This window comes from Simochromis diagramma, unplaced genomic scaffold, assembly GCF_900408965.1.
Source record: "Simochromis diagramma unplaced genomic scaffold, fSimDia1.1 OVJJ01000304.1, whole genome shotgun sequence".
NCBI lineage: Eukaryota > Metazoa > Chordata > Actinopteri > Cichliformes > Cichlidae > Simochromis > Simochromis diagramma.
Genome location: NW_024387030.1, coordinates 5,709,712 through 5,722,499, shown reverse-complemented (window position 1 = coordinate 5,722,499; position 12,788 = coordinate 5,709,712). Strand labels below are relative to the sequence as shown.

General features: G+C 41.9%; 2 protein-coding genes across 5 annotated transcripts; one reads left to right on the top strand and one right to left on the bottom strand.

The window, feature by feature from the left end:
* Positions 1-292: 292 nt before the first annotated feature.
* Positions 293-7,321, top strand: LOC120740122 (tumor necrosis factor ligand superfamily member 10-like). 4 transcript variants are annotated; one of them, XM_040042250.1, is made up of 6 exons: positions 293-588; positions 1,516-1,626; positions 1,929-1,965; positions 2,069-2,140; positions 3,284-3,525; positions 4,076-7,321. In XM_040042250.1, exons 1-6 carry the CDS (start codon positions 475-477, stop codon positions 4,283-4,285), a joined length of 786 nt encoding a protein of 261 aa, XP_039898184.1. In that variant the 5' UTR covers positions 293-474; the 3' UTR covers positions 4,286-7,321. The 4 variants fall into 4 exon arrangements, with proteins under 4 accessions (XP_039898184.1, XP_039898183.1, XP_039898182.1 ...); XM_040042249.1 differs by having other exon boundaries at positions 1,926-1,965; XM_040042248.1 differs by having other exon boundaries at positions 1,516-1,647.
* Positions 6,221-12,038, bottom strand: msl2a (MSL complex subunit 2a). Its single transcript, XM_040042244.1, has 3 exons — positions 10,939-12,038; positions 8,316-9,721; positions 6,221-7,936 (listed from the first exon to the last, which is right to left on the bottom strand). The coding sequence occupies exons 1-3, from the start codon at positions 11,078-11,080 to the stop codon at positions 7,634-7,636; spliced, it is 1,851 nt and encodes a 616-aa protein (XP_039898178.1). The 5' UTR covers positions 11,081-12,038; the 3' UTR covers positions 6,221-7,633.
* Between the last annotated feature and the right edge of the window lie 750 nt (positions 12,039-12,788).

The window sequence follows — 12,788 nt, the reverse complement described above, 5'->3', positions numbered from 1 at the left end:
CAAAGAAAGAATTTTTAGGCTCTATTTTGAACTAATTCAAGATTGCATATAGTTTCATATGGTTTAAGCATATACATACTTTTCTGTCTGTGATCGTGACCTTCTTTATTATATCATAATATAACAGTACGTGACTTTATTAGTAGCAAAAAAAATGTTTGAAGTGGGACAAAAAGGAGATTTTATTGAAAAAAGGAAGCAAGTTTTGACATTTCCGACACTGACTGAAGGCATCCTAAAGTTGCATGTGCAGCAGCTCCCTGCCCCTTTCTATCTAATAACAGTGACATCTTGAGGCTGTTGTAATGCTCCATACCTCCCTTCTGCTCCACCTACAGACGCCTGCACACTTTTCCTCCCTCCCTCTCTCTTTCTGTCCTACACAGAAGAAATGCAACAGAGCTTGATCTGCCTCTCTCAAGCGCTTTCTTGATCCTTAACTTTTTTTCTTGGTGAATTCAGTCGTTATGTGATATGGCCATGTCCATTTCTGTCCAGAGTCTGGGGCTCATCTTACTCGCAGCAGTCCTCCTCCAGACCATCGCGGTCGCCGTCAGTTTTATGTACTTCAACAAAGTCCTGAACACGGTAAGAAATGCGTTTGGTTTGCGTGGAACGCATGAGAGTGAGTGAGAGGCGTCAAACACGGTGTCCTGACATGCTTCATGGGAACAAGCTAAGCTTACTAAGAACACAGATCTTCATTGAGGCATGCGGCTCATACCTGTGGAACAAGATATGTATGATCGAGGACAGAGGAACTGCATATTAAAATATGAACTCCAAATGACCTGTGGACCGCGGACAGGCAGATATAGTCAGAAAAACATTAAAATTGCTTTACCACTTTGATTTAATTGCCTCATAAATAAACAAGGAATAGAAATAAATGCGCTGGGAATATCTATTTTTAAAGAGAAATTTAGAAAGGTTATTTAGGTTACTCCTAAAAGTCCCGTAATAATCCCTGCGGGAATTTCTGCACCCAGCGCCGGACAATGAGAGCGAAGAAAGTTGGGGCGAGATAACATTAAACAATTGGAGGAAATGGGTTGTGACACCCTAAAGCAACGCATTTCAGAGACGGGTAGACATTGTGACGAGCTGAAAACGCCTCTAAAATATCATAATCACGGGAATCACACACACGTCTCCGCTCAGACACACCTGTGGCGCAAGGACAGCCTGCTGACATTATGTTCAAGCATGCACATACACACGCAGTATGTCTTATGGTGATTACAGCAGACTTAAAGCTGTTAATTTTTTAAAAAGCCTTCTAAGCACTGTTGTTCACCTCATAGAGCTGCGTCCAAAACAGGTATTTTGAAGCCAATGTGCGCAGTCCATGTATATCGATGATGGTTATGCCACAGACACTTACACCGGGAGAACATGTAACCTAATACCCAGTGCCTCAACTTTTATATTTACAGATCATTTAGTAGGTAAGAAGAATTTGCACATGTGTCTGATTAGTTTCACCCTGTTCTACTTGTTGTTTTACTCTCATAGATGCAGGAGAGTTTTTCCAGGAGCAGCATGTCCTGTCTTGTAAACCCAAATCTGAACTTCCTGGACGCGGCAGAAAAGAAGAGCGACCCCTGCTGGCAGGTCACGCAACAGGTCCACTACTACTTAAAGAAGGTTTTTATTGATCTTTGTTCAGCTGAAATTTGATAGAGTTGGTTACTTCTAATTTGACTGTTTTGATTGTTCACTTTTGGAAGTCTCATCCTTAAAAAGGAAATCCGCCATCACAGCTGGGTTAAAGCAGACTGTGTACTGAGGGGTTCACGGTGGTGACTTCCTTGCTGATTCTGATTGAGTTAGTTTAGTGATTCTATGTTTGTTTGTATTTTACATAACTGGTAATCTCTTTCACTGCCTCCTCTCTTATTATTCCTCTGTTTTGTTTTTGTCAGAAGATTGCTGAAAGATTCCAGATACCTACTCCAGAGAGAAGTAAGAACCATACCATTCAATGTCAATCACACTGTCACGCATGGCTTCTTACACTGAAAATGTCCCGTGTGTATGTGTGTGTATTCTGTTTCATTTTTCACAGGGGTCTCTCTTCCCAAAGTTGTTGCACATGTGACTGGTGTTGTCTCATCAGCAGAGCCTCCAAATTCAGAGAGTGAGGATCATTTTATCAGTTACATTTGATTCTGAAATGCATAACAAACACCTGAAACACATAACACGTGTGCACACTGCTTTACCTTTTCAAGGCCATAGGTTAAGAATTTTGCTTCCAGGCTTCCGAGGCTCCTTTCAGATTTTGTTACCTCCTCACACCTACATGTCTGTCAGGGCTTGTACAACCGCTCTCTCATACCCTGGAGTTTCCTATGGTGTTTTTGAGATGAGTCATTAGTCTTTGTCTGGGAAATGAAAAAGAAAAAAAGCTCATATATTGCCCACGTAGATACTTTCCAAGCATTGTATGCAATGGACTATAGATCCAGTGTACACAGACCCGCTGAGAGGAATAGCATGTAAAAGGAAAGCTTTGAAGCATGCGAAAGGAATTCACTTTAAAGGTACTATGTGTAGAATCACATTTGTACCTTCATTGTGACTCTTCAAAAAAGCAACTTTAAAAATGGCGAGCTCGTCTTCTTTTTTCAACCACAGTGGAGGGATCTGCATGTTTTTGATTTGGCGTGGACTTTTACGCCGGATGCAGCCCACCCAGGGACTTTTGCATGTTAGGTCAGCAAGGTGCATTAAAACCGGTGTGGTCTTTATGTTAATAACTGTGCTGAACAACATCTCCGCAGTAAATAAGTGGGGAGGACGGGGAAACAGGCTAGGAGCATGCATTACTTTGTCTTATTTTTTTCCATGCTACCACTAGAGGGAGCCAGTCAAATATGTTCACATTCTAATAAACCTCTTGTCCTGATGTGGTGCAGGTGTCTGACTGATGCACGACTTATTTGACAGTCTAATTTATTGAATAGTGGTTTAGTAGTTCTAGATTAGGCACCATGTTAGAGGAAAAGATAATTGTTCCACAGTATGCAGCACCAATACATGGCTGAACATTATTTTAATCTATTAGAGAAGCAGTTGTGGATAGCTGCTGGTCTGTGGGCACATCTGTGAACATTACTTACCCACTGTACATGTCATGAACATTTGTTTATAATTTGGTTAGCAGTTACTGTTTTAGCAGTGTTTAATAAAACTCAGTCTTGAAGCTTTAAGTGTTTTTGTATTTCAGTGATTTTTCCATGCATATATACTATGTCTTACTTTCTGTATGCGCGTGTAGCTGTTCCAGGTTTACGGAGCAGCAAGGGGTACCTGGGAGAGCGCATCAGAGTGTGGGAAGGCCAGAGAGGCCTGTCCTTCTTGCAGAACATAGAGCTGAGAGGAGGAGAGCTGCTGGTGCCCAGAGCAGGCCTCTATTACATCTACGCCCAGACCTACTTCAAACTCCCGTCCATGGGGGAGATGGACGGGGAAACAAGAGAGGAGCAAGGAGCTCAGCTTGTCCAGTATATCTACAAGAAGGTCAAAGCTTGTTTACTTATTAAAGGATAACTGGTGATGGTTAGCTATAGCTATAATTAGAAATTATACTATTAGTGTTTTAGCAAATAAATATGGTTTCATGATGTTCAAGTGAGAGATGGAATTAAAAAGGCAGCTAAACCTTTTAATCCAAGAAATCATTAACCATATTACTTAGTTTTCTTCCAATATCTATATCTCTGTCCCTCCGTTTAAGTAGTGTTGCGTCCTTTAAGGCTTCTTAAAAGTACACACTTCCTTTTTCTTTCAAATACATTAAAGAACATTTAAAGCTCACAGCCTTCAAGTGTTAAGTTACTTTATTTGCTCTTGTTTGAGATGCATATATCCTTACAGGATTTCCTTTGAGCTTGAGTTGGTTTAAATAACCTCAGTGTCAATCAGGATAAAATGAAATGAAGTCAGTACAGCCTGTAAATCTAAACCGAAAGGTAGAACGCTTACAAATCAGTGATATGTGCTGATATATAATGCCATGCTTTATTCATGTTTTTCTTTTTTTCTTTTCTTTTTTTGGTGTTACCCACAGATGAGTTCCTACACGGCACCTATCTTACTGATGAAATCGATTAGGAGTGTCTGCTGGCCTCGGGGTCAGGAGCCTGGCCTCTTCTCTCTGCATCAGGCTGGCACTGCCTTTCTACAGCCTGCAGATCGCCTCTTCATTACTGTTAGCAATGCTAGTGTCATAGAGATGGACGGTCGGGCAAACTACTTTGGGGCCTTCCTCGTGAGCTAAAAATAAGCATCCAGGACTGAAATTTTAAAAAGGCATGAGCAGAGGTGAAGCAGAATGTTGCTTGATAACATAAGTGGCAGTCGGATGGAACAGGACTGGAAGAGAAGAAAAGACTGTAAGGATAGCAAAAGGACTTCTTCGGGACCGCGGGTCATGTATGACATTCCGGAAATAATGTCATCAAAATAAATACATCAGTGGCCTTTTAATTGGTCGACCTAACGCAGGATATGAATTCCGTTTTCAAGCCTGAGAAACTTCATGGAAGCTTGATGTACGGCAGCAAACATGGATTATGTTTTGCATTCGGATAGACAAGAGGTGCACTTGGAACCATTCAATAGATAAGAGATTTAAATGCCACGCGTGAATGCCCTCTGTTGAACCAATACGTTTTGCCTGCAGGTGAAACAGTTCCCAGCTGAGTTATCAGTCACTGGAAAGGGCAGTGATGTTGGGCACATGAGGTCTTACATCAAAAATTCTGACAAGATTTTACATGTTGGATATTATGAATGAAACTTCCTACTCGTTTATGTCATCGCTGTGCAATCTAGCGAATCAATGTGGTATTAAAGAGATGAAGGGATTCTGAAGTTCTCAATGCCTTAACAAAAACACAGATGTATCTCAGAAAATGAGAACACCCTTTAGAATTAGTACACCCAACAATAATCATGGGAAAAACTGCTGAATTGACAGTCATGATCTGATAATCATTGATACTCTCTACAAAAGGGATAAGCCAGGATGTCATTCCTGTAAAAACTGGAGGTTCACAGAGTTTTGTAGTAAAGCCTATTGATAGAAAGTGTATTGTAAGGGAAAAAGTAGGGAAAACGGTGAAAAAACTTCAAGTGTTGGACTGAGGCTGGAATCGCAGCATCAGGAGCCACTACATGCAGGTGTCTTCTGGAAAGATACTACAGCTTTCTCAATCCTAATATCAAATCACATCGGAATCAAAGGAACTTACCTGGGCTAAGAAGTTGCTCAGTGGTCCAAAGTTTTCAGCTAAAAGTACAATTTGCATTTTATTTGAAAATTAAGATCCTAAAGTCTGGAAAAACTAAAAATCCAAGGTGTTCTAAGTCCACTCAAAACTTTATGTGGTCTGTGACGATTTGGGGTGTAAAGTGATCTGGTGGTGATCTACCAGGAGATTTTAAAGCTCTTCATGCTTCAATCAAGCTTTATGGAGCTTCAGATTTTCATTTCCAGCAGGGCTTATCTTCCCAGAGTTCCAAAGTGACTATAAAATAGTTTGCTGACCATGTCAGTACTGTGACTTATTCGTCAGCCAACTTGCCTGACCCAAACCCCGCAGGGGTACTGTCAGAAGGAAGAAGAGAACGGTAGGAGATAGCATACCCAAGAGATGAGCTGAAGGCTCCTATGAAAGCAACCTGATCTTCAGGAACACCTCAGCAGCGACAAAAATGAATCCCTTCATTCACTGATGCAGCAAGTTTTAGTAGCAACCCGCACTATTAAAATAAATTACCATTAAAAAGAATTTTCATGATATTCTAATATGTGAGATGTGTCAGATTATACTGTATTTTAAGTGTTTTCCAACACATTTTTACACTAAAGTGTAAAATACAAATCGTGATCCCCCACATACTATATCACTACATGTATCCTGAAAACTACTGGATGGATTGCCAATAAATGTTAGTGAAGACGATCATGGTTAATTAAATTTTAAGACAATACTGAAAAAGTAAAAAACTATCGTTTAATTCATGTTGTAGTACATGTTTCCATAATATGGCAGTGAATGTTTCAGCAATAATAGTCACTCCCCAAACAAGAGTTTTTACACTTAAAAAAAAATCAATACCAAAAACTTAATCAGGGTTCAAGTAATGCCCAAAAGAAATACATTTTGAAACACACACACACACACACACACACACACAGGAAGATAGGTCATATTATAATCCGCCTTCTAATTTCTTGCCAATAAAGAACCACCAAGGTGTGTGGGTGGTCTTCAGTCTCTTTTTGGTCACTGGACTGGACTAACAAACATATTGTAGTTACAGCCGAGACAGTAAACACAAACGCGGACAACACAGCATGTTGAGTTATGGGAGGGCTTCATTGTGATTTAACCAAAAGGAAAGACAGTGGTACCAAATCTTAAACGCTTGGTATCAAAAATAGTCTCTGAGTTGGTCTCCGATCAGTCTGAACACTACAAGTGTGTGGGGGGAAAAAAATCCATGGACAGAGCATATTTTATCTTGTAAATGACGACCTATGGCTTCGGTTTATCTATACACACACAGAGTCATGTACAATCCCATAACCAAAGCATAACAGAGTAACTGTTTTTGAAGACAGTCAGCTGAAGTCTAAAATGGCAATACTGTAAACAACTGTGTGTGCGTGCACTGGAGCTGGGAGCCTCCGTGTTGGTGCTCCTATTGCTATGCTAAGAACGGTTTTAGTTGTAATTTGGCCAATCAATCAGACGAAGTCCTCACAACCCAACAACCGCCTCCCCACTGACATTACAGTAAATCTCACCAGGCACATACACACAAACACTTACACACACTCACACACACACTCACAAACTGTGGAACCAGCCAAGTGCTTTGACATTATCTTGCTGCCTGTACAATGCCTGCATCAGTCAAGTTCATTAAGACAAATTCGTTAACATCCGACAGTACTTGGATTGAGTGAATTAATGAGCTAGAAAAGGCATACAGTCTTGTGTGAGACATACGATCTACATATATAAGTCACAAGAGTCCTTCACAATTATGGTGTGAACACACAGAGGGTTAAAGATTAGTAAGGGCTGTCCTGACACAAATTATGTATTTCTAAAGCTTAAGGACTAATACTCAAACATGAAAAATGCTGTAACCTTGATATGATGATGATGTAGTTGTTGTTGCACCAAATGTGGGGGGTAGGGGGGATTCACAGATACTCAAATACTTGTGAGTGTACACACAAACAAAACCTGTGATAAGTTTCTATTGCCTCTTAGAGTATGTCTGTGGTCTATGAATGAAAGAAAAAAAAAAAAAAAAGCACCTGTGATGTACAGAACAGCCTAAGAACCGAGTTTAAGTGTTAACTAGAGACAGGCAACAATAAACACTGGCACACAGGCACAATACAGGAGGCTTTGGCACACCCATGCTAGTCGTACTACTCAGCATTTTCTGACACAGAAGGAAAGCAGATTACAGGACAGGACAGACCCATAGCTGCCTTAGATTTCCTTCCCCTCAATGGGGTAGGTACACGTTTTCTGACAGACAATGATGAGTTGTCACATTCTATCAGCACCATGCTGTCTATTTTTGGAGTCCCAGCCTCTCATCCGATCAGCAACTCGAGGCTCTCCTCATAGTTGGGCTCTTGTGGGGGGCTGGGGGACAGGAAAGCTGTCGAAACAGGGGTCCCTGTTGCGGTGGCAACGTTGAGGAGGGTGTTTGCGCGGATGCTGGTGGTTGCCGGGTTGCGGAGGGCGGCGGCTGCTGTGATGCTGGTGAGGTTGATACCAAGCGTAAGCCGCGTCTGTTCTAAGGCCTTCTCTGGCACTGCAAAGGCCTCGAGCTTTTTCTCACCATTGGCCATGTAAGAGTTCTGGCAACCTCGACAGATGCAGTCCAAGCATGCCTGCGAAAGATCAGAGAAAACAGACCACAGCGTTACTCTAGCTACACAGGGCCAGTGTGGCACAAACGATGCAAAGCTCTCAGTTTCTGATACTGTCACAAAAGAATACAAAAACCTGCCTTTACTAAGTTTGAATATTGATATATATCATATATCATGAATATATTATGAATATATCATCTAACAGCAGACTAATACATCATCTATTTTTTCCATTACTTGTTTTCTTTGGGTTAGAAACAAAAGTACTAAAACATAGTTGTCATATGTTTACACTAACACATAAAATAGCAGCATGAACAATCTACACAAACTCACATAATGACAGCATTAATCTTTAAGCGTATAATGTGCTCATTTAATAGATTAATGGTTTTACCTTGCGGTTTGAATAACAGGGACAACGCTGTCCCCTGCAGGTCAACACAGACGGATTCTGAGTGGCTCTTCCACATTTACAGCCCTTCTTCTCCACTGGCTTCTTATATGGAGGCCTCGCAGGTGCTGGAGGTACCAGGCAGCCTGCCATCAACCGCTGGTCTTTGCTTCTTTCCTTTGTCTTGGAAGCGCCACCAGTGCGAGCCTTCACATGTGGCTTCTTAGGGCTTGGCTCCGGATGTTTCCTGGCACCTTTATTGTGGTTCGGCGCAGGTCGACTGGGCTTAGGAGGTGCTCCGTTGGGAAGCGATGAGTATGTGTGTGCTGGTACTGTTAGGGAAGGCGTGGGTGGATGTGTGTGCAGTGTGTGAGAGGGATTAGGAGTGTGTGAGTTTGAGGAAGAGCCCTGCAGGATAGAAGCAATCGGGAGAGGTTTCACTTTTTCCCTGTCACTCTCTGAATGAGATCGTTTGCGGTTAAGGCGGACTGGTGGGGGCTTGGAGGCTGAAGGAGGGTCAAAGGAAGATGTATGTGTGTGAGCACCATGGCCTGCCACTGTATTAGTCCTGCCTGTTTGAATCTGTGTGTAGTTGTGAGCTGCATCCAGCTGTATGTACATCTGAGTGTGTGCTCTGTCCGTAGCTGTGTGTGTGTGAGTATGTGTCCTAACCGGCTGTGTATGAAGAGAGTCTCGACCAGGTTGAAGGGGATCCAATGTCTGTAACACCTCTTCCACACTGAGGAGCAACACCTCTCCCTCCTCCACTTCCCTGCTACTTGAATCCCCATCCCTGAGTGAGCACACAGTGCCTGGTGTTGGGGCTAAACGTCCAGTGGTCAGACTCAGTTCCAGTCCTCCACAACCGGTATTGGATACAGACAGGCCTGCCTGTGCCTGCTCCTCTACCAGCTCGCATACCTCCAGCTCAGGAGAAGAGGGATCTACGTCCTCCAGCACGTCTCCATTGCATTCCTGTGGTCCGTTGAAACAGGGAGGATCAGAGGAAGAGCTCTGAGGTATAGCTGAGAGCTCTGCAGGAGCAGGTGGTGCCTCTGTGGGCGTAAGGGACTCAGGAGCTGAGGGATTCACATCTTCGTGCACTAGACTTGGGTCTTCCATCTCGTCTTTGTGCGACAATAGCACCTCTTCTAGCAAAGCCATTACCTCTGGAGACCCTCCTACATGGTTGCTGACACACGACAGCAACGGTGAATGAATTACATAGAAGCAGAGCTTCCTGTAACACTGCACCAGTAAAGAGAGCTGTTTGTTCTCCTGGAAGGAGGAGTGGTCCTTACAACGGCTGCATGATGGCCTTATCTGCATTTTCTGGCCTTTACAGCCCAAGCAGACATAATGCTGACACTCTGGATGTGTCTGAGAAATCGGATCCTGAAGCAGTTTACCTGAGAAAAAAAATGAGAAAAAAATCCACCTGTTTAGTACCTTTGAACAAAGGCACAGTTACTATGGCACAGTATATAGCTGGCCATGAGATATTTATACTCAGCTCCACCTCACGTAATCATAGCTTTATAGAAACAGCTGTATTCTCAATTAGCTACAATAACCATTTCTTAATTATAATTCTTACAGATACATTTGTGATTTTTTAAAGCAACAACAGCTATAAACTAACAACTATAGCATAGTGGATTTTCACTTGGCAAGCAAAAGGTCCCCAGTTCAATTCCAGCTGGAAAGTCAAATCCCTTTGGGGTTGGGTCAGGAAAGGCACCGGCTTTGCCAAATTAAAAATGTGACAAGGGAGCAGCATAAGCATATATTATTATTATATCCTATAATTATATATCACTACCACAACATCACAGAGATGGAAAATATCCTGCTCTGTCTGATCAACAGTCAAGGACCCAAAAGAATGATCCAGTCAAAGTGAAATGAATCAGAGAAAGCTGCAATTCATAAAGGTGAAAAACCTGGAACAAGTGCTTAATTGATTAAGTTGGTACCAAAATATTTGATAAAAAGTTCAGTTAATGAACTTTTACCAATTTATCAACAACTTGTTCGGAATCTACATATCAACTGAACTAGCCAGAACCATATCTGCACCAAGCAAATAAGAACCAAATGAGCTTAACAGAAATATTATTGATATTTACTGCTTACATAACCAAACATGTAATTCTGACTGAATATTTCACAGGAGAATTAAGCATAGCAAAACCACTGTCAAATAATAGGGAAAGGTCAAAAATGTTGTCGCGCATAGCTGTCAATATTGCCCGTCTCCTCAGTGCAAGCTGTGTCAGCTCATATATTCCACTAGCTAAGCGGGCTGGTAAATAAAGCATGAATAAGAAACACATGGCTCTGCAGCAGGCACAACAACGGAGCAGTCATCTGTCTTGTCAAGAGGACGGATGACTAGTGCTCCAGCCTCGGTTGCCAAGGAGACCACGGAGACAAGAGCGACAAATCGTGTCACAACTGCTGCGATCACACGCACACCCACGGACACTTCAGTCAATATTAATGGTAATTATTTTTTAATACAATTCAGCCAATGTATGGCTCAAAACTGAATACAGTGTCGCAAATAACATTAAAGCTGGACTGAAAGTGTGTTGTGTTGCTATAATATTCTCAAATCACTTACCACAGACAAGACATGCGAGGGACTTTCGGAAGAAGGGCAGTAGTTTGTACATCTCTGCGAAGGAATGAGGCTGCCGCGGGTCGCACTGCAGCACGGCCCGGCTGGCAGACACGTAGAGAGCGGTTGCATTAACCGGGTTCATGGCGATGTGCTCCGCAGCCTCAGGGAAACACAGTCCGAGGAAGGAAAAAAATCCAGCGGCTCGTCGCAACGTAAAGAGAGCCCAGCCTCAGGGTGATGGAGGGGATGTAAATTGGTCTAGCGACGCAACAATCAGTCACTCCAGTGTGCCAAAAGAGATGTTAATCATGAATCAGTAATATATACAATATGAAACAACGACCATGGTGAGGCGGTTATCGCTAAACGAGCACGTTAGCTAGCTTGGCAGGTGGCTACCTAAGGTTAGCATCACCGGTTCGCAGTCATTACATTTAACCAGCGAACTCTTTCATATCACAGTTACAGTTCCTGTTAATTCGGACCTATTAGAGTTATAATTATACTCATCTCCAACAAAGTCTAAGGGCAAACGCTGACTCGAATGAGCAAATCACCCATAATTAAAAGGTTAGCATTACGTAGCTAACATTAGCTTACTGCATCAGCCGGACGTTTTGCACAAGAGATCATCGATGATAGCCATAGAGCCAATCTACTCTACAACCCAGTATCCTCGCCGATGTTTAACTGAACAACGGACTGGCGAGATCATGAATTCGCCGGGTCAGAAATCCGTTAACAGATTCCAGGCGCGCACTTGATGTAAACAAAGCTAACCAGCTAGCGTTAGCATGGCTAGTCGATTTAGCTAGCGAAGAGTCAACCGTATCACTAACCCCCCTGGGTGGCTTTATACGTCGCACGTAGGAGCAAAATGCGACCAGCTAAGAAAAATTCTGCAATTTTGGTACGTTTTGCTGTAATGCTCGGAGAGAGGTGACCGAAACATAGCTAACTTGCCGTTTTGCAAATGCATCAATCATTCGATTTTCCACTTTTCCTCGCATAAACCCCTATCGACAGGCATGATCATCACGCGAGATTTCCACTAGTTACCGTGGTTACCGCAGCGCCTTTCCCGTGTCCTCCATTGCTTTATTTCCTCACTGTAACGATTATAATTGGTCATAAACTACGTAGCAACACGCTACTTAAAATTAATTTTTATTTTAATAAGAGGGTGGAAAAACTTCCTTAAGCACGGGGCTACTTTATGCATAACAATTTACATTTTTGGGAATTTTACCAGTTTTTTCATATATGTATAGAATACACTTTTAATTCGCAAATAAACGCTGATTCATAGGCATTATTATTTTATTACAAATTACACGTAAGAGGGTTAAAATTGGAGTAACCGGGTTCTCAAGTTAACATGACTGAAAGGATATATTATGTTTGTCATTACTGTTTTCTCAGAAAAAAGATACAGTTACTGGACTGTATCTTTGGACACTGGAGAAATATAATTATATAAATAAAAGAAGGAAACTAAAAATAAATATATCTTCTTTTGGGGTTGCATTGGTTAGAGTGTCACACTCAGTCGAGTCAGAAAACATATAGCTAAAAATACAAAATATGTCAAAGATGACTGACCTTTGGTACATCCGTGGTGTTAGCACAAGACTCATGTCAAATTACTTCTTCTTTGTCGTGCCATCTCACTGTTTTCTCTCCTCATTTTACGGGAATGCGCATATACACAAGGTGCAGAGCATATGAAGATGTTAAAAAAAACGTATGTAACTGTTCGAAGAGACATGTATTAACAAAATAAAAACAGAAAAGGTGGATTTACAACTTATTTTAACTGTTATACTTGACATGCAATTTGGTGATCATGA